Source organism: Indicator indicator, chromosome 1 (assembly GCF_027791375.1).
Source record: "Indicator indicator isolate 239-I01 chromosome 1, UM_Iind_1.1, whole genome shotgun sequence".
NCBI classification, from domain to species: domain Eukaryota; kingdom Metazoa; phylum Chordata; class Aves; order Piciformes; family Indicatoridae; genus Indicator; species Indicator indicator.
This window is the reverse complement of record NC_072010.1, coordinates 111,236,250-111,257,845: the sequence shown is the minus strand read 5'-3', so window position 1 is coordinate 111,257,845 and position 21,596 is coordinate 111,236,250. Positions and strand designations below refer to the sequence as shown.

The 21,596-nt window shown below is 38.6% G+C and overlaps 1 protein-coding gene across 1 annotated transcript; it reads right to left on the bottom strand.

Moving 5' to 3' along the window:
• Positions 1-1,244: 1,244 nt before the first annotated feature.
• Positions 1,245-21,286, bottom strand: USP16 (ubiquitin specific peptidase 16). The gene is made up of 18 exons (XM_054390908.1): positions 21,226-21,286; positions 19,054-19,152; positions 15,608-15,786; positions 14,875-14,978; positions 12,757-12,860; positions 11,887-12,068; positions 10,821-10,913; positions 9,998-10,128; positions 9,560-9,647; positions 8,556-8,634; positions 7,624-7,715; positions 6,781-6,837; positions 5,482-5,649; positions 4,241-4,907; positions 3,463-3,557; positions 2,089-2,175; positions 1,637-1,793; positions 1,245-1,525 (listed from the first exon to the last, which is right to left on the bottom strand). Exons 2-18 carry the CDS (start codon positions 19,112-19,114, stop codon positions 1,401-1,403), a joined length of 2,469 nt encoding a protein of 822 aa, XP_054246883.1. The 5' UTR covers positions 19,115-19,152; positions 21,226-21,286; the 3' UTR covers positions 1,245-1,400.
• Positions 21,287-21,596: the final 310 nt, after the last annotated feature.

Here is a 21,596-nt window from a genome sequence, read left to right as displayed (position 1 = left end):
GACAGTGAGTTTGGTGCAGGGAACTCAACTCCAGGAATGGATAATCTGTAACTGTTGCAGTTCTTGCCCAATATTTGAGCATCAGAAGCCAAATGACCATTGCAATGATGAAGTGCGGCAGCAGGTCTGTCTTGCACGCCTACATTCATTTTTGTTACATGCATCTATTTCATTCTCAGCCTTTACAAATTTCACTCCCAAAATGTCATCCTGACAGTAGTGAGCTGCATCTCATTCTAATGGCCTTAAAAATAAACACCAAGCAGCAATAGCTAGCATGATACAGAGCACTGGAATCTTTCAGCTGAAGCCCCCTGTTAAGATTCTTGGAAAGTAAACAGCTTGTGTCTCAGAGTAGCTTGAAAGAACTGCACTTGAAACTCAAGCCCTTTCAATAATTAATCCTTTTATTACTCTTGCCAGTGCTACTCCATTTCACAGCCAGAAGGGAGTGGAAGGCTAAATCAAGCTGGAACTATTTTATGCCTAAATAAGGCTACCATAGAACAGCTACCCTAATACTTGCTTTATAGTCAGTTGCTGGTGTGGCTGAAAAATAAACTCAGCAAGTTTTCAGAAGGATTGGCATACTGATATAGTCAGCTGCACAAGTGCTGCTGCTGCTGACTGTAAGGGTAACAAGAATATGTAGGATAGACCATTTTCTTAGTAAGGGTGCTGTGAAAAATGCACCAACTGTAAGCAGCTGCTGCTCTAGCATGGAGGAGCCAATATTTTATTTATGTGAACTGATGAGAATTTAAGTCATACGTCACTGCAGGACTAGGTTTCTTACCCATCTAGTGCAGAAAGGCTAGAGTGGAGTGCCTGTAACAAAAGGGAGAGAGATCTGAGCTCTCAGCCTGGCCCAAACACCAGTGTAATGTTCCCATGCAAAAGAATTCCTAGAGAGGTTGCAGACCATGGGCTCCTCTACTGGACATGAACCAACAATGGAAATAGAGCTGCTGCTGAATGTGTCTCAGCTTGCAGATGTGGAGGAAGGAAGAGCTCCTTATGCTTAGAACCCAGTTCTAAAATACATGTGGAACAAATGAAAGCCAAGATAGCTATAGTTCCAAATGATAGCTAGTCCCTTTAAAGTAAAAAAAGTTACTGTCTACACTGTATAGCACTCACAGGAAACTAAATTTAATGGCTGCGTGTCTGTGCCAAAGCAAGTTACTCAAGAAAAGCTCAAAGCTCTTATTTAGAAAAAATCCTTTTATTTAAAGTAGTGAAAACATTGGAAAAAGTGTAAGTTAACCACTTGTCAGTGTGTCCAAGAAGCAAAATATATTCCTGTAGTTGTATACAGTAGCTCCAGCATCTTGAAAATATGATTTGCAGGTCTCTGCCTTCTTTTAGACCACCTGAAGACAGCTGCATTGTACAGGCAGTTACAGCAGTCGCTCGTAGAACAGGAGATAGGCTTGCGAGCTCAGCACTTTGGCTGCAGACACAGCTTGCACGTGGGTATCACTGATGTGGAACCACTGCCCCTTTACTGGTTCAGTTTCTAAAGCTAAGAAAGGAAAAATTCAGGAGTAGGAAGTTATAACAAGGAATCGTGGCAATTGCTGCTGTTACTGTTCTGCAGTAAGAAACATTTTGTAAAATATTTCTAACTTCTTACCTTGAGGAGACTGTCCTCGAAGGACAAGGTCAGAGAGATTGTTGTTCATGTTTCTCATTTTAGCGTAAGCAGTGTAGTGCCCAGACCTCATTGTTCCACTATGTTCAACAACTCCATACAGAGAGTACAGCACTTTTGTTTCCCCTTCAGCTACGTTCTGTAAAAGCAAAAGTTTAGCTGAGTCAGTTGGGCACTGGGGTTTAAAGAAGGCTAAAATGTAAACGCTTCACGTTGCTGCAGCTGAAGGGAAAGCTGGACATTACAGATTCATGCAAGCACCACAGCTGTGATCACTGGAAGTACACTGACTCAAGTACAACTTGCAAGGTATCCGGGATTATCACAGAAAATACTTGAAGCTTGAGAAGTGTTCTGCAGAGTCTGCTAAGCAGCTTAACTGTGAAAGCACATTAGAACAGGCGTAAAGGAAGTCTGATGGTTTTCCCACTTACTTTACACTTAGCTGTACAAAAAGGAGCCAAGTCTATCACTTCTGGAAACTTGATATGCTTGTTAACCTTCCGCAGATTAAATCCACCCTTAGACAAAGTAGAGGAAAAACTCATAATGTTAAAATGTAGCATACTGAACCCATGCCTACTTACTACATGTTTAAGGTTAAAGTTTCAACAATACCAAATTAATTTTACATTATGCAAAATTGGGAAAAAGCAACATCACTTTTTTTTTTTTTTTTCCTTCCTCCAATGCTCAAGGTTTCCCAGCATTATCTCCATGCCCCCACATGCTGCACTGGAGTACAAGTTAAGATGGCTCTTCAGCTCACTCTAATAACAACTTAATGGTTGCAAAAGTGAAAATAAATTAAAAAAAGCAAAAAACCCAACAATAAAAAAAAAACTAAACGAACAAAAAAAAGCCCTCTAAGGTACTTATCTAACTATGAGGACATCTCTTGCTTCTCAAATACTGTAATATGCCTAAGGATCTACTCTTACATTGCCAAAACTGTTGTAACTTCTACTCCCACATTTTTCAAATAATCGTCCAGTATCGAACTGGAAAAACAAAATGGAAAATACGACAATGTTAAATACTTGATTATGTTACAGTCTCTTGGAATAGGCTACACATGTTCATTTCCTCTTTGAAATTGTTTATCTGCTTAAGGTCATCTTCCTTACTTTTCAAGTATTTTGACCAAAATATGAAGAGGGAAATAATGACTCCCACCCCCATTGCTTTTCTCTTTCAGAAAAGTTAAAGCCCCAAGTTAAAAATTTTCAAAGAGCTTGGATAAAAGGTAAACCCTTTACTTCAGTGTCTGTAAAATAAGACTTAAGTTGCATTGCTTTCCATTCGTCCCTTTTTCCCCCCCTCCCTCAGTAGGGCTCCAAATCCTTTCTTCTTGAATTCTACTGACCTATTTTGCTACATTCACTTAGTAAGGATTCCTGTTCTGTCTGTACCGAAATGTAAGAGTCCATAAACTGCTGTAGTAGAACAAAACAATTTTTACTAAGATAGTGCTTATTACAGTAAGCAATAACAATAGTGAGGGAATATATCGCAAATAAGCTCACATGACCATGTTTTCCAGATACCTAATGGAATATTCTTTCAAGGAAACAATCCCCAACTCCTCAAAGACCACATAAATCAATGCTGTACACCAATACTTTCCAAACCTTGGGAAAACAACCAAACAAAAAAACCCCACAAACCAAAACAGAGTTGTAGGAAATGAAAATATGTTAACATTATTTCTAAGCTAAGCTAGTACTATGTGCAGATACATATGTATGTGTGTGTATGTATATAAAACTGATACCACATACACTTTTATAATATCAGCCTGCACTTACCTGTTGAAACCTCTTCAAGTGAAGAGTCAAAACTGGAGGAGCAAGAGAGATGAGCATCTGTTTTCTAGCATTAGTATAAACATACTTCTTTTCACCTGCAGAAAAGAACACCACCAAGAATTTATTCTCACCATGTAACTTCTTAAAACGTCCTCTACTACATCAACTGACAAACCGAACATTCCCCTTTTTAACATCATGTTAAATGATCATCTGTACAGCAGCTGCCATCTTGCAGATCCCAGATCACAAAACCCAACTGCTCACATCATGTCTGACCAATGTCAACACAAGCAGGATGAATTCTTGCTTGCTCTCCACAACTCTAATAATCAGAAATTGCACGTGGCTTTTATTGGCCTTCTCAGCAAACACCAACACGATTTCCCTATGACTGTCACAGCAGAATTCTCACATTTGAGGGGAAAACAGAAAAGTCACCTGCTGAACAGCTGCTCCCTACATTCATCCACATAATTTTTAGATTGAAATGTACTTTCTCTTCCCACAAACCCAAACCAACTCCTCTCTGCTCATTCTTTCAATCCTGAGGTATTCTGTACCCAACCTTGTGAACCTACAGTTCTGCTTAGTTAAGAACTTGTATTGATCTGTGCAGAAAGGGTTCTCAGAACCTACCTAGTGAATGCTAGTTGAATTCTCCAAGTAAAAGTTATACAAGTACTACTTTAGGGACTACCACTTTCCTGCACTCCCCTACCTCCTTTACCCACCCAAGCAGCAGATAGTTTTTTTCTTAAGACGTAATTTGTCATACTTTTTATGTTCTTCTTTGGTCCATAATGCATTTGTGTACATACATCACAGAGTAGTTTATTGGTCTCAGTAAGTTTTTCATTACGGGTAAACTGATACAAACAGTACTGGACTGAATCTTCTTCCAGGTTCAGATCTTCCCTGTTTGCAAGAGTACAAAATGCTGTTTCTGAATCTTCAGCTGATAATTCACACGTCTTGGTGGGAACAGTTTGAAGGTCATCTAAGGTACCCAAGACAGATTCAGCATTGGTACCCAGGTGCAGTTTTGAAAAGTCAGTGGCAAGATCTTCCTCATTTTCATCACCCTCAACTTTCAAAGATAGGTTGTCAAGGCCATTGACCAACTTTGTAGGAGAATCCAAGCCTTCCATGGGGAGATCCACACATGACTCATTTTCTATACACTCTTGTTCTGGCTTTCCTGTATTTTCATGCATGCTCCGAATTTCTGTACTACTTTCCTGTACACTCAAATTGTCTTCAGCTAAGCAGTGATCTCTGCAATCATTTGTTAATTCCTCTTCTTGCTTCACATCAGGAGTTTCAGAGTTAATTTCTGCTTCTGATTCTTGGTTATACTCAACGTCTTTTTCTGACTGATCAGCTGCACAGATATCTGTCAAGTGAAGAACTTTTCCTTGAAGTTTTTGCTGGCGGCGCTGGCTCTGCAAATTTGAATATGTAACATACAAAAACACAAACCACAGAACAGGTTTAAATAACATTTAGCATTTCTTACTATTTCTTTATCGACATTTTTTCAGCACACAACAGATTTAAAGGGTAGGAGTAAGGAGAATAATCTATGATTTAATGATCAGAAGTGACTGATTCAACCAGTACTGAATTTATCCTCCCTCACGTATAGTTCCCACTTCTCCTTGTTACACAGCATCTTCAAAATATAACTTAGGATTTTCTTTGTATCTTCTTAATCCTTTCTTATGTCTATTCTGTGAATATTCCTGCAATCAATGACTGGAGAACAGCTTTTGGATACAAACTAATGCTCCTTTACACAGGCCACAAATTCCACACTCCTCCAGACACTACCTGATTCCTAGCACAGCAACCTTTAACAGATAAGCAATGGACTGAATTGGTCTTTTCACACTTGTGCATTGGAATGAGCCTGTAAGCTCTTACTCCTCCATCTAAACTGAAGAAGCAAAAAGAATCTATTCTAGCAGAATTTGCAAATGCTTCATTAATAAAACAGAAATAGTTACCAAAACCAACCTTGGCTAGTTTTTTGGCCTGTTTCTTTGCTTTTTTCTGAAGGTGCTTACTTGTACCAGGGGGCTCATCTCTCTGCTTAAGATAACAGTCATTGTTTTTATCTTCTTCATCTTCAGATTCCTTTTCTTTGGTTTGTTTTACACTTCTCTCTTTTGTAATTTTTACTTTCTACAAGACAAAAAAAAGAGAATATAAATTAAAAAAAAGCATAAAGCCACAAAACTCCTGCAGAAACAGAAATGCTGCAGTCCTGAATAACAAAATAGTATTTCAAACAAACTGCAGGGATGAGATGTTATCTTAGTTTCCAACTCAACATTTTAGTGACTATAACATACAACTAATTTATGCTACCTTAACATTTACAAAAAGAAGTGTCTCATTCCAGAGGCAGTCCATGTGAAACAATGACTTGCAGAATGGAACACTGTGAAAAAGGAAGGCTATCAAGGACCAAATTCTGAACCTGTAAAGGGGCAACATTACCTTTGGCTCTAAGAGAAGTAAATCTCATTAAACGCACTGAAGAGTAATACTTCACAAAAGCAGAGACACTTTCAGTTGAATCACCTGCCACAGAATTTGTTTGCTTTTGCTAAAATGAAATATGCTTGCTGCAGTAGACACATGATCCCTTTAGCTGAGGGGGTTTCATTTCAATATTTACTCCTTAGCTTTTCTGAAAGCAGTGCTACTTAACAGATCTGAAATACTGAGTAGAGCTCATAATTATGAAACACAAAACATAAACAGGTATTTTTTGAGTATCTAAAGATCGATCACATAGAACAATATTGATCAATAAACATTCACATATTATCCTACCAACGTTTCTTAACTGTACTCAATAACCTGAATATTAAGAGAAGTATTCTTCCATTTAGTGCAGAAAAATGGATGAAAAAGTAAAAAAATAAAAATTAAAAATGCAAGAAACCACAAGGCACCCATTACTGTCATGTACTTTAGCTCAGCTTTACAACACTGAAGATGAATTGGGAAAAAAACTGTTCTTTGTTCCAATGTTGTCTCACTACTAGGCCAATCTCTGCATTAGAAACAACTTACAGAGAGCAAGATCACCAACAGACTATCAGTCATTTTCCAGAGACAGTTTATGAGCCACAGCTTGTAAGAATGATTCATGGAAATCTTATTTTCTTTCTGGGAAAATTTATAATCTTAACTTTCAAGAGAGACATTTAGAAAGATGCACAAATTAATTCCCTAACGACTATATAATAAAGGTGTTTTCATACAAGCAAACAAGAACTAAAGCAAGCATGTATAATTTCTTACCTGATCATCTAGTAGAGGAAGTGACAAATCAAGGAAGGACTCATGGACCAAAGATACCTTTGAATAAATATTCAAAAGTCCAATTTAATTTTGATTGGAAATAGCTTGCTTGCTGTCAATAGGGTTATTTGTATGTAGTCTTGTCTGCATGTAAATGCACTTTTACACTTGTGCATACAAATTTAAAACACACCTGATTTATCTTCACAAATAGCTATCCCTGACCAAAATTTAGCAGTCATATCACATAAATAAGCAAGAAATACTTTCACAAATTTCAGTTTTCTACTGGGCTACAATGTGAGAACCCAATTTAGGGCATATGGGATTGCAACCTGCTATGTGCAATGACATTCCTCTATCCTACTTGCTAACACTGTTAATTAATCAATTTTCAGGATGCATTATCCCAATAGTACCTTGTTGCCTGGAGAATAGTTAAGCACAGTCATCCTAGTGTGGGAAAGGGAAAAAACCTAACCATTTGATGAAAACAAGGCAAGGCCTCTGGCAGCATACTGCTGGAGGAAGAAAAATGAATACACTAATCTATAGTACTGGAAGGTGTTTACTAGGGATCTGAGAGCGATTTCTTCTGACACAGGCAGCTTGCCACTGCTAACCTCCTTTTTTTGGAAGGCTTTTGAAAAGAACTGAAAGATTAGCTTTATAACCTAAATGAAGACAAGCCATGCCTCTCTTTGAAAAGCATGCAGCTAGTCAACACTAAAAGTTTGACTGAAGCAAACCTCTTCAATTTCACTTATTTCTACATCAAGTTACTTTGGGGTTCTTTTGCAGATCACACAAAATTAAGTTATTCAAAGCAGGCAGTTTACTTACAGTTCTGCATTCCTCACACATAATTGTACTGGTTAATTCTCCACCAAAGATTCGGTCTACAAAACTTTGTATTCCCTTCTTCTTTTCATATTCTGTGAATTGACAAAGTATACAGTAAAGTTAGTATTACATACAGTATACTGCCAACCAATTTAGAATAAAAAGAGCAAGACACATGATGGAACGTGTTGGCCTGCTCTAGTTTCCCCAGGAAGTACAGCAAGATTCTTAAATTAAGATTCTTTTGTGTATCAAAGGAATGGGGGCAAAAAACACACTTGCAGAAGACAGCTTGATTGAACCAACATCTTTACCACTTTCTCAATTCAAAAACATTTGTCTGTGTTCTCAGAAGTACTGCATCCCAGTAAGAGTTACTGCCTTCTCTCAGGACTTAAGCGTCTGAACCTAAAAAATAAGCACCAATTTGTCTCTGTATAGGTGTCCTACGAAAAACCCCATGATTTCCTCAAGTTATATTTTCAGTATGGCCCATAGTCTGAATTTAAACTTGCCCTTCATCTTCTAACCTAAGTCATGTTGAAAAGCTTAAGAATTCTTCCGGTCACTGTTTGGTAGGGTTTTTTTTTGTATCAGTTAAGTAACAATGGTCCATTATGACTGAATAAACTGCTACTACATTAATCTGCTAATATTTTAATTTCTTATATATTTGTAAGGTTAAATATTACCAAAAGATATTTTAACTTATAATATTTATAGAATCAGCTCACACTTACACTGTTAAGGAAGGAAAAGCCACCAAGTTCAATCAGACTTTTAAATAAGTAGATGAACACTGTTCAGAGATACAGATATATTCAAGGTGGCATAAAGGTGTACAATTAAACATGTATCTTTTAGTTGATGCTTCTAGTATGTACTCCAACGAACCAGATTTTCAATTACCATAACATCAGTGACTGTTTTACCTTTAATTTTATTTTTAAGTTCTTCTTCATTTTGTTTGTTAGAGTCAGTCAACGTCTTCAGTATTCCAACACTTATTTGCTGAAAATTTCGAAATAAAAACACACTGTGAATTTTCCTAAACTAATTGAGTTAGCTATTACGTTTTCGAAAATGTTTTTTGGTTGGTTTTGTTTGTTGAGTTTTGGGGATTTGAGGGAAAAGTTTTATCTTCACCAATTAGAAGAATCAATACAAATAACAAATGCCTATAGAGACAAAAAAATAGTTCCTGCAGACATTTAAAAAACCAACCAAGCTTATTGCAACTTAACGTTGCAATCAGTATGTAAGAAAATCCATCTAAGGATGAAACACTTTTCCAAATTTAAACTGGAAAAAAAAAAATTCCACAAGTGAGCCTTCAGGCATTTCAAAAGTTAAGACAAAAAAGACATTCTTTAGGGTGATTACACATGCTCCAAACCCACTTTTTCCTGTAGAAGTTTTGGACACTCTACTTCTAGTGATAAATGTCTGTTGTCCTTCAGAAGTGTTGAATTAACCAAAGCAAGCAAAGCTGAACCCTTCTACTTGATTTTATTAGAAGGGCATAGAGAACAATCAGTACACTACTTCCCCAAATACCAGAAAATATCATTACCTTAGAAACTTAAACAATGTGGGCAATATACGAAAGAGAGATAGGCCACAAACTTTTTTCAGAAGTTTTGTTAAGTTCACAGTATATCAGAGGTTGGAAGGGACCTCAAGAGATCATCAGGTCCGACCTCCCTACCGAGTTGAGAGTCATACCTGTGGTTGCTCCTTCACAACCCCACCACTTAGAGACTGCCCAGTTCTATAACTCTGCTGCTAGTCTGCTTCAATTAAATGCTATGGGCAGCACAAACCACTCTACAGTGGCTGACTTACCTCAGAAAACTCTCTCCCCTCAGCAGAAGGGAAAATCTTTGTCTGTGGTATGAAGAAGAAAGGTATGCACAACTATGAAATTAGCACTCACTTGGATTTCTTCTGTTCTCATTCCATCAAGTAAGTAACGAAGCAATTCATGGCTGTCTTGCTGCTGATAACCTTTAAACCGTATTGCTCTATTTAAACAATAATTGTGAAGTGTTAACTGAACTTAAGAGATAGACAAAGCAAACCCAATTCATGTCAGACACAAAAGAATGAAGGCTCAAGCAAATATGCATATAATATACATGTTATTTTCTAAAAATATGAAGCTAGCTAACCAGAATGTCACTGAGTATCTTTCATCTTACTTTTATTCATTCGTATTTTCCTCTTAACACGTTCTGAAATAACACAATAAAGTAATATACAAATTCTATAAGCTCTGATGTGAGCTCAAGACAAAAAAAAGGTAGAAAATTGACCTTCATTTTAAACAACAAACTTTTTTCATATTACAATGCGTAATTGCACAGATACTCACTTTTTACAAACCTGAGCAAAAAGTTCCTTAGGAGTGACTACCCCTTTTTTTGTCTCTTGCATTTCTGTCAGGAACTGATACATGGCTAATGTCAACGGACCTGGTTGATCTAGTTTTACCAGCTGAGGCTCCTGTTTTAAACAAAAGCAAAGTTGTTTTGCCTTAATTTGATAAAAGATCCTTCTGGAGCAAGTTTTTCCTTATCTAAGCATTTCAGTTCTTGAAAACATTATTATAAAATACAATACAGAAAACTCTAAAATGGCAGTAAGTTAACCTGACAAAAACCAATCAAAACAAAACCCAAAAAACAACATATGGATTCTCATGATACCAAAACACTGCGCTAACAATCATGAATTATGTATAGCTTAGTCGTAGCTACAGATTTCTTATTAGGAAAACACATTTATTAAAATGCACAATCCTTCTTTCCCATTAAAATCTCTAACTGCAATGGCAGGTGCATTATAAAGTTAGTGCTGCAGACATCATCTAGTTTCCTATTTTGCATTTAGCCAAGTGGCGCTATAGCAGACTTACACATTTTCATGCCTTAAAACAACTTAACCATAATGCAGTACTCCTTTGATGACAACCAGTAGTTAAGAGTATTGAATCACTGCTCTTTCGCTTTGAATCCAAGTCCTCTGCTGACTTCAGAAGTGGAAGCAGCTTATGGGTGGAGCTCCCACTGAATTTACATCTTAATTTTGTTAGTATTTAGATGAAATAGCTTTACAATCCAGAGATGAGTATTGCTTGTTTCTTTAAGAGAATTGAAGGGTGGGAAGAAACACTATGGAGGCTGAAGCATTTATACCATGGATAACTCAGGTGACTCAATTTTCACTGTTGCATCAGGCATTTTAGCTTCTTTAAGCAGCTCCCTCAGAACTGGAGTTTGTGATAAATTCTGTAGAACATAAAAGAAAGGAGAAGATTGGCATCTGGGTAACAAGAAGAAGAGCAACCGAGTTCCATTTGTCATGGAATTTGTAACAACCAGATTAACAGCATTTACTTTTTCCCAAACATAGAACTAGAGTGGTAAGTACCCCTCTAACATAAATGCTAACAGTGTTTAACAGGTAAACATACACTCCATACAGCTAATGGGAATTGCAAGAGTCCTCTATATTACTTAGGTTGCAGAAGCCCTAAATGTACTATTCCTCTACAGACTGATCTTCTGACAGTCTATTTACTAATGCCTGTTTCTAAAAATCAAAAGCTAAGATGAAGTGTGTAATCTTTGCTTGGCTTAATATACGTTTTTTAAAAAAATAATCAAACTGTTTATTAAAACCTGCAAGTACAGTGGGAATTTCACTCAGGTAAAGCTTCGATACCAGGAACCAAAGAAAACAAGATTACCTGCAAGTTTCAACATACATGAAAGAGCAAGTTTATTCTGTTCAAACACTTCCTAGCTTAGCAGGACACACAATGATGGCAATGCAATATGCTCATCCTTTTAATATTTACTTTTATTTGATTTCCTATTGCTGAAAAAGACATTTTTGTTTTCAGTAAACACCCAGAATCTTTGAGGATTAATTTCTTATATTCTAAGAGGTCAGCAAGGGTGATGTGTCAGACTGCTTTATATTTTTAAGTAAACTAGGGAGTAGACACATTTAATGTGCATCAGTAAAAGATGCCATCCCTCAAAGGCAAGTCAGTTTGTTTTATTTTCCCTCAAAGCAAGTCTGAACCTGCAGCTCCATTTCTTCATATTTCTCTGGGCCAACACATTATTTTTAGGAAGACTCCACCATTCTTGGCAGATTGTGGTGTTGTAAAACACTGAGGGCGGGGTTGATGTGGGCTGGGTTCTTTGGGTTGTTTTCTATTTGAAGTTTAAGAAGCAGCAATAACTACCATACCTGCATCACTGCATTAAAGAAACATGTATTCCCCAAGTTACTAAGTCCTTTCACAGTCACTTCCGAGCTAGTATTTGAATGAGAATTCTCTTCTTTAAGTGAGATTTCTTTTTCTTGCTCATTTTTGCTGTCTTTTTCTACTTTTTTATTTTCAAATTCTTTGTTCTCTTCTTGTTGTTTGACTGAAATAATAAAAAACATAGTACATTAGGAATGGGCTAGGACAAAGTTATTATAGGCAGCAGCAATCTTTAATGTTTAAAACTTTAACATAGGATAATTAATTCTGTAATTGTATAGATTTAACACTACTAGTTTAGATTTAAAACTGGCTATGCAACAGAATTAAAAAATAAACAAAATGAAACAACCACCACCGAAAAAATTAACCAACAAAGAAAAAATAAAAGAAAAAAGAACAAATATATTAGCTTCTTACTTTACTATACAAAAGTTAAATGTAATTTAGTTTATGTTCTGGATTTACAGTACTGTATACTAAACTTACGAGGCTTAAGGGGGCCTACAGGAAGGACGGAGAGACTTTACAAAGGCCTGCAGTGACAGGACAAGGGGGAATGCTTTGAAATGAGAGAAGAGTAGATTTCGATTGGACATTAGAGACAAGTTCTTTACTATAAGGGTGAAGGAATACTGGAACAAGTTGCCCAGGGAGGTGGTTGAGGCCCCATTCCCTGGAGGTATTCAAGGTGAGGCTCGACGAGGCCCTGGGCAGCCTGGTCTGGTTGGGGATGTCCCTGCTGACTGTGGGGAGGTCAGACTAGATGACCTTTGAGGTCCCTTCCAGCCTGGACCATTTTATGATTCTATGTCTTTCGGATTTACTGTATGGGTACTGTGATTACTTACCTGCATGCAATGAGTCAGTACAAACTTGTTTTCTAATGCAATCCACAGTTTGGCCCAGTCGGCTTTTAGCATTATACGGAACTTCATTATCGCACATGTAGCACCTGTCTCGCCCCCCAGACAAGAAAAAACAATTAATCCTAGCTTTTTTTTCTTACTGTTTACAAATCCTAAACCATTTGTTTAATGCAACTCAATACACAAACTTATAAAAGGACAAGACTTAAATTTTAAGATTTAGAAGTCTTAGAGCTCAACCTACTTCTGATCAAGAAAATAGAAAGTTCATAAATTATCTTTGCTAAACTATTTCAGTGACCGAAGGCTGCAATTTACAAATATAAATTAGAGTCTTAAAAAATGTGCATAGAAACCTTGTTGCAAGAAAAATAAATGCAGAGTAAAATTTACCAAAAAAAAAAAAAGTGTATCAAGAGAACAGGCCCTAAAGGAAATGACATATGAATGTTATAGCATGGAAAATTCTGTGAGTATTCTAGCCTAGCAAGTCCTTTGTTATATTTAAATTGGATACAAAATAAAAAAGTGCCTTCCATTAGTCCTGCACACTTTCAGTTGCTCTTTCATTGCTGATACAAAACTATTTCTCCCGTCATGAGCAAAGAATGGCATGACTGCGACACTGACAGACTGCTCAGGGAAGTGGTGGAGTCACCATCCATAGAGGTGTTAAAAAAAGATGTGTAGATGTGGCACTTTGGGACATATATTAGCAGGCATGGTGGTGTTGGGTTCACAATTGGACTTCATGATTTTAGAGGCCTTTTCCAACCTTAATGATCTACGATTCTGTTTTAAATGAAATTGTGAGAGAAGCTGCAGTTTCTAAATGATCACATAAAGGTAAAATTCTGCCAGAAAACACCTGAAGCAGAGTTGTGTGCACCAACTTTGTAGTTTTGCCCAGTCAGTTCTTTGAAGAGGTGACGAGATATTGAAGAGAAGGCAAATACTTCTGCACTTTGTAAGACGCTGCAGATCTTGGGCACAGATGAATTTGCCAGGTTTCAGGATTACTGTTAAGTCAGACTGTTTCCTGGTATCAAACACAGAAGTCTACAGCAAAGTGCTTCCCTGAATCTCTAGCATCTGTGGAATTAGCTGCAATTTTAACACTTCCTCATATCCCATTAAAACAAAACCAAACCCAAAACTGCGTTAACTTTTGGATCTCAAGGTATGTATTATTGTCTGCCTGCTTTATTACAAAAACTGGCATTCTTACTCCCGGAATACTAAAGGATAGTTGCTTCTACAGGTAATTTTATCATGAACTTTCATCTGTCAAAGATTTTCTAAGTAACCTTGAAGGAATCAAAAGACTGCAAAAAGTTTTTTCAACCAGCTGTTTGACCAGTGGAGGATCCAACTGCTATGTCATACCAGTATTGAAAATGCATACAGTAGCACTTGTTGTGAACCCAAACCAGCAGTACTCAATGAATTACTAGAACTCATCTCTTATTGACAATTCAGAATGTTTAACTGTTTACAGGTAATATTAAAATCCAACTTCAACCACATATATGTGCTCACTATAAAGAGATTTATTTATACGTTTTTAGCATTTATAAGTTTTGATCAAAACTACTTCTGCACAATAATTCTATATAGCACAGTTTAGCAATTCAAGTTTTCCCCTTACATACAATTCCTTTTAAGAGAAGGAAATACTACCAGGAGATAAAATTTGTGTTGATTGATCCAGCAGCATCTTGTAATGCTTCAGTTGTGCTTCTTAACTATACATATAGTCTTAAGAAGTGCTATTTGTTGAGAAAATAAAAGTAATTAAGTTTGTCACCAAGTACACATCAGAGAAGAGATACTCCCTAGGCTGAAAGTTAAGGTTTAGAGGTATGTATTAACATTTGTTTCCATGTGTCTTGGAATTCTGACCAAGCAAAAGCAGTAAAATATGAAGTCAATGTGAAAAATTTCTAATTATGAATTTTACAAGAAAGTAATTCAGCAAATCCCAGCAAAGACTGCTGGGATTTTTATGTGTGGAATTCACAGAGAAAAGAATATACAAATTGTATCCCAGCCTCTGTTGCCCTCTAGCTGTGTCTTGTAACTGTTGCCTGACAAACTCACCACACACTCCAGTTGTCCAAACTGAGAACCAAACAGTGAGGATCTGATCTTGGTGTTGTAGAATGCTTTAAAGCATGCTGTTCTTGAGAATTTCTGCCACAGCCCTACAATGTTGATAAACACAAGTGTTACAAAATCCAGTGGACTATCAATTACACATACATAAAGTCACAGTACAAACACAGCATTAAAATGAAAACTTTTCAATTATACTGAACTAATTAGGATGAATAGATAGGTCTCTATATCAAGACACTTATTTCTACAGAGAGAAAGGTAACTTATTGGGTGCATTATGCCTATAAAGTTGCTCAGAGACTGAGTGTTTAACTTAAAAATTCCATTTTGAACAGCTCAAAATACAAACCAGAACATTCAGCATTCAATGTTCTAAGTCTAACGATCTACTGTGAACAGAGGGTGTTATTGTAAAGATCAAACTAGAAGCATTAAGAGGAATTTTTGTTTTCTTACCAAAATAATTTGTACTTGCAAGGAAAGTAAGTCCTCAAGATGATGTTTTAGCCTTAAGCCTGATAAATGCCATTGTGCCAAGCTTCCAAGTACTTTATTAATAATTTAGAGCAAACATTTTTTTAATCACACTACAGTACAAAAAAATAATTTATCTAGCACTAACTTTAAAGCTAGTTTAATTTGAAGCTCTCTTGTTTCATTGTATTATGAGGTACAGAAAGATATTAAGACAAATTAACAACAAAACAAGAAATACCCTATGGCCACATTTTAGACATAACCATATCGAAGGGCTTTCTTCAGTCTCCTCCTCAGATTTTTCTTGTGTCTTATTGTCTGCCTGGCAGTCCTGGCAAACATGCCATTCCACATTTAGCAGTGCCTTTTTCAGATGACCTTGTTCCAATCCTTTACGAATATGCTTGCACACTGGTTCTACAAAACAAAAAGGCCAAGAAGCATGTAGGGATCATAACAAATGCAAATGTCAAAGAAACAGGTAACAAGACAAAAGCTAGGACAGCCGTTCTAGAGGTAAAGAAATGTTGACAATTTAGCAAATGTGTCAGAAAGAAACCTTTTGTCACCCCAATCACAATGCAGGGATATTATTGCTGCATCCTGAGCTTCTGCATTACTACGGAAAAAAACAACAACAAAACCCTCAAACGTATCACTCGCATCTACATCCAATAAAAGAAATTCACTGAACTTTTGGATACAAACCTACCTACTGTGTCAGGCTGTGGGCTTCTATTATTGTGATGTTATGATTGCCACACTTCTGAGAGAGCAGCCACAGCCCACTGCCATGGTTCCCAGTCACCAAGGCAGCACCTGGCTGCAAAGATTATGGAGGTTATGCTTACAGCTGTCTCAGTGAAATTATGCAGCAGACTATTGTGAAAAACAAATGGTAGACTCATCCTACCCATACCATTATCACTTGATGCTGCAAACCTACACCTCATTTAGAGCTTCACCTTCTGGGCCTGCTGTGAACTCCACCTATTTGACCAAACTCTCTTAAAGATGGTTACACTGAGAACAGGCATCTCTTGCTAAAAGCTACTATCATTCTTTGTCATTTAAAGGTTGTTGGTTACATTCTCACTTGTGCAAAAAGAACCTCTCTGTAAGCCAAAGTCATATACAGAGAAATTAACTGACAGATAATGCAAATAGAAACTGATCCAGGTTGTTTCAAATACAAAAAATTAGGAACATAATTTTTTTCCCTGCCTTTTCTGGTTTGATTTTTTTGGGGGGAGGGCTTGTGGTTGTTTGTTTGGTTTTTTTTGTTTTGTGTGGGTTTTTTTTTGTTTTGTTTTGTTTTGTTTTTTAAACAATGTCAGTTTCTGAGACATTTAGTGAACTGTAGGCTGACGATCCTATTTTCAGTTACAAGTAACTAAATTTCCAAATACAAGGTCAAACATCTGACAGGACAGAGTTACTTCTAGTCAAAAAATCACAGAGTAAACAATTCATGCTAAAAGAAAAATTCTGGATGTACTTTTTAGGAAAAAAAAATTTTTGTGAAACTACTATTGAGAAGAATTACATAGCTGCTTACAAAATTTGATTGTCTAAAGTCCTTTGGTACAGAAGCATTTTTATTACTCAGCATAACAGATCTGAATCTATCTCTGTTGAGGTCAAAGATTACAAGATTACAAGCAATATTACAGCCTCAAACCAGCAAACTCTTTATGAACTGAAAATGGTGAAAAGTTTTGTACCTACAGTTCTGTGTGTGTCCAAGATTATAATACTTCACTACAGTACAAATGCTGGCCAATAAGAAACAAATAAAGTTCAGTAAGGACAAGTGTAGAGTCCTGCATCTGGGGAGCAATAACAGCAGTACAGACTAGGTGTCATTCTGCTGGAAAGCAGCTCCATGGAAAGACCTTGGAGTCCCAGTGAACAGCAAATTACACAAGGGACAGCAATGCGCCCTTGTGACCAAGAGGGCCTATGGCATCCTGGGGTGCATCAAGAAGTGTGCCCAGCAGGTCTAAGCAGCTCTCCTCCCCCTCTACTCTGCCCTAGTAAGACCACCCCTGGAATACTGTGTTCAGCTTTGGGTTCCCCAGTCCAAGAGAGACAGGGATCTGCTGGAGAGAGTCCCAAAGACAGCTGTGAGGATGACTGCAGGACTTGAAGATCTCTCCTATGAAAAAAGACTGAGTGAACTGGGGCTGTTTAGTCTTAAGAGGAGAAGGCTGACAGGGGGTCTTCTCAACATCTATAAATATCTGAGAGGTGGGTGTCAAGATGAAGGTGATGGTCTCTTTTCAATGGTGCCCAGTGACAGGACAAGGAACAACATGTACAAGGTAGAACACAGGAGATACCACCTAAATATGAGAAGACACTTCTCTATGGTGAGGGTGACAAAGCACTGGATCAGGCTGCCAGAGAGGCTGCAGAGTCTCCTTCTCTGGAGACTTTCAAAACCTGCCTGGATGTGTTCCTGTGTGGCCTCCCCTAGGTGATCCTCCTTTGGCAGGGGAATCAGACTAGATGATCTCTAGAAGTCCCTTCCAACCCCTAACATTTCATGATTCTGTAAAATGCAGATATTTAGACCTGCCTTTAAAAACAAAACGAAACAAAGCAAAAAACACCCAACCAAACAACACAAAACCCCACAGGCTTCATCTACAACTTTTTTTTTTTCTCCAAACACCTTTTTTATATTGGTCACTACTATTACTGTGGAATTATTCACCAATGATCATTCTTAGTTTACATCTGTAGCTTTAGAGGACCTTTTTGTGGTAAGCTTGCATATCGTTAGCCAAAAAAGTAAGCAATTGCATCATAACCGATTTCTTTGCTGGACAAAACAAAGAACAGTCACAGCAAACATTGATCTTGATTCCAGCAGACACAAAAGAACCCCCAAACAAATAAAAAACAAAACAAAACAAAATAACAAAACCCCCCCAAAGCTTAAAAAACACAGGAGGCAGAAGCTATGACAAGACCAGGATATCTAGGAAACCAAAGAAGAGTAGATCAGACTTTAAAATAAACAGGCCAGCACATCAAGTCTCCTGGGTAGAACTGATCGTTCCCAGATCAACTTGCTTCCCTGGTCAGAATCAGCAAATACACAGGCAACACACAACATGAGAGGAAGAGAAATTTGAGGTTTTAACCAAAAAGCACTACGACTAGAAAGCCGAGGTGACGAAGGCCAGTACTAAGTTAGTTGCTAGTATAAAGACAAATGACAAAAAAAAAAATCCACAGCAATTTTAAATCACGATCTTTTTTGCTGAAGCAAGAATCATCTGCAATAAAATCTTCATTAGGAAAATGCTGCTTAAAGCTATTACAAGCTGAGCAGTTGACTCTACAAACCCATCATATTGAGGAATTTAATCTGATTCAATATGATCTGTGTGTCAGTGAAAAATTCCCTGTCTACAAAGAAATGTTTTGGGTTTACTGAAACCCAGAAAACAATCCTAGTTTTCAAGACAGGATTATTTTTTCAGCCTACTCAGAGAAGTAGCAACACTAATGCTTCTTGGCAAATTTCAGTTTCAATTACACAATCCCACACTTTGCAAATAAGACTTGAAAGCCAGTGACTAGTGCAAAGGCCTTCTAATATTAATGAATTTCCAGGTCCTTATTGAAGTTAAAACAAACATTAGGACCACAGACTTCTCTGAGGAAACATACTCAGCCTACCTGAAGGCTCATCAGACTGTGATGTTTTGTCTTTGACACGTTTCTTCCCCATATTTGTAGTCTGTAATTTTTCTTATATGGAACAGTGACCTAGCAAAGAAAAATAGTATATTAGGAAGCAGCTTTTGGGTTTACTTGTTCATTGCTAAACAGTAAGTTTTTTCTGTGGTAAAGATGTCCCTTGAAGTGAATTAGCTTGCATTAATTTGATACTTTCAAAAGAAAATAATTATACTTTAACGTGAAAGAATTGTAGCTGTTGTACAGGAAAGATCTGAGCATAAATTATAAAAATTAAAGGATTTAAAACCTTAAATCAAGAGCATTGCACAGAGAAAAAAGATGGGAAACTTAAGGATCAAATATGCTATAAATCTTTGGGACTTGTACTTTATCTAACTAACAACATAGACATTTCAGGAAAAAGAATTAGGTTTGTTTCAATTAAATCTGGAAGTTTTTTGCAATTCCAATTGTCAGTTTTCCTTAATGCAAATTCCTTCTGAGTCTTTCACATGTAAATACTCAAAAATATTTGAAAACAGACAGACCCTTGTAGAGTGATCTACCACTAAAAAAGTCTTACAAGAAGTGCTTGTCTTCAAAAAAGTTGACTACTGCACATACGGTAGGGCATTTTTAACTTCTAGTCTGTAGCTCCTGCAAGGCTCTGCCTTATCTCATAAAAGATCATTCAAAAAGATCAGGTAAATTTAAAAATTAACATGCTATACAATGGAAAACATGCAAACTAAAAAGGTTCAAAATCAAGTCTATGCGGTCTTATCCAGTCCGGCCTAACCCCGCTGTCCATCCCTCATGTTAGCACAGCAATAAATCTAAGTTGTAATATTTTTCCTTTCTAATTTTTTAGTTCACAGTCAGCAGCAACCAGTAACAGAGAACAGCTGCCTACATGGAGCTGTCACAGCCAAAAATCAAAGCCAGATCAAGAGAATGGAGGAAATTACAAGGAAGTTCTTCACAATAAGGGTAGCAAAATACTATAACAGGTTGCCCAGAGATGCAGCGAAGGCCCCATCCCCAGAGACATTCAAGGTCAAACTTGACGGGGCCCTGAGCAACCTGATGTCCCTGCCCACTGAAGGGAGTTGGAAAAGTTGACCTCAGGGTACAATCCAAACTGATGCAGAAGAGTTTAGGTATGACACTCACAAGATGACTTTTTGTATGAAAAAACTTTTAGAAAGATGTTTTTAGGGCAGATTATCCATCTGTTAAGTGACAGCTAGGCAGCCACTTCATCAGGAGTGGAATTAATCACCTTTCGCAACTCAGCATTGAGTTTGCTCAGAAAAAGAAATGACAGCTCATCCAACGAACTGCCTCTGCAGCACAGCATTCCGCAGAGAGCTACAAGATTTTATGAACCCCTCTAAACTCTTAAATTCCTTTCCAAACTGACATTGCTGCTGACAGGAAAGAAAGACAGCAGGAATACATGTAGCTATTTAAATTAACCCACGCTGTGTCTGGACAGACTTGTCTGACGGGCTCGTCACCAGCCTGTTCCACGCAACGGCCCACACCAGAAAAAACTCTGCACAGCCCCATAGCTAGTGCAAAACCCGACCCCTTGTATTTATTTCTTTTGAATAAGGCAGAGCGCTTCACAGACGACACAAAGTGACCTGCGTCGCGCAGGGACACGGGAAAAACGCCCACAGTGGCAAGGCCATGGAAACCGTCGGGGAGGGCAGGCGCTTGCCCCGGGCAGCAGGCCGGGCCCCAGAGACCCCGCCGGACACCTGTTACAGCGGCACAACGGCATTTCCTCGTCCTAGGAAACCGACGGGAAGCAGGTCTGCCCGAAAACGCAGCACAACCCGGCTTAGGTGCTCGGCTAAACGCAGCCGGGCCAGGCCGGGCAGGGCCGGGTCGGGTCGGGCCACATGACCCACGTGCGCCCCGTCCCCACTGCCACGGATCACACCGTGCTGCACCGCCCCGCCTGCTTCCGATTGGCTCGCGTCCGCCTCCCGCGCCTTCACTGACAAGCGCCGCAGCCAATAGGGAAAGCAAAGTGTCCCGGCTGGAGCGGAGGCTGCAGATCGTCGGAACACCGAGTCCCGGCGCAGGGAAAGGAGGGCGGCCGTGTTGGTAGGAGCATGACAGCAGTACTAGGGAGCTTCCGTCCCTCACCTGGCGGTGCTGCGAAATGAACAGCTTGGTGGCGCATGGCTCCGTCTCGGGGTAGCCCGGCAGCTTCACCTCATCCCCAGTCGGTTGAGCGACGGTCACCGGCGGCCACACGCTCTTCCGGCGCGTTGCATTGTGGGCCAGCGAGCACACGGCCGGGAAGAGAACGGGAATGGGGACGTGACAGCGCATGCGCGGGCACTCGCTCCTCCCCTTCCTCCTCCGTCCTGCGGCGTAACCGGTGCTGGGCCCAGGGTCTTGGGTGCTGGTTTCGGCCTTTCTGGGCCTGCTCGGTGGAGGCTCCCCGGGCGCGCAGATCACCGCCTCTGTGGCCTCAAAGTGGCAGAGGCGGCTGCGTTCCAGATGTGCGGCCC

Coding starts and splice junctions, on each gene's coding strand:
- USP16 (XM_054390908.1), bottom strand. CDS start 19,114: ATGGGGAAGAAACGTGTCAAAGACAAAACATCACAGTCTGATGAGCCT. Junction 3,558..4,240: donor ACCAAAGAAGAACATAAAAA/GTATGACAAATT, acceptor TCTTTTCTGCAG/GTGAAAAGAAGTATGTTTAT. Junction 1,794..2,088: donor TTTGTACAGCTAAGTGTAAA/GTAAGTGGGAAA, acceptor TTGCTTTTACAG/AACGTAGCTGAAGGGGAAAC.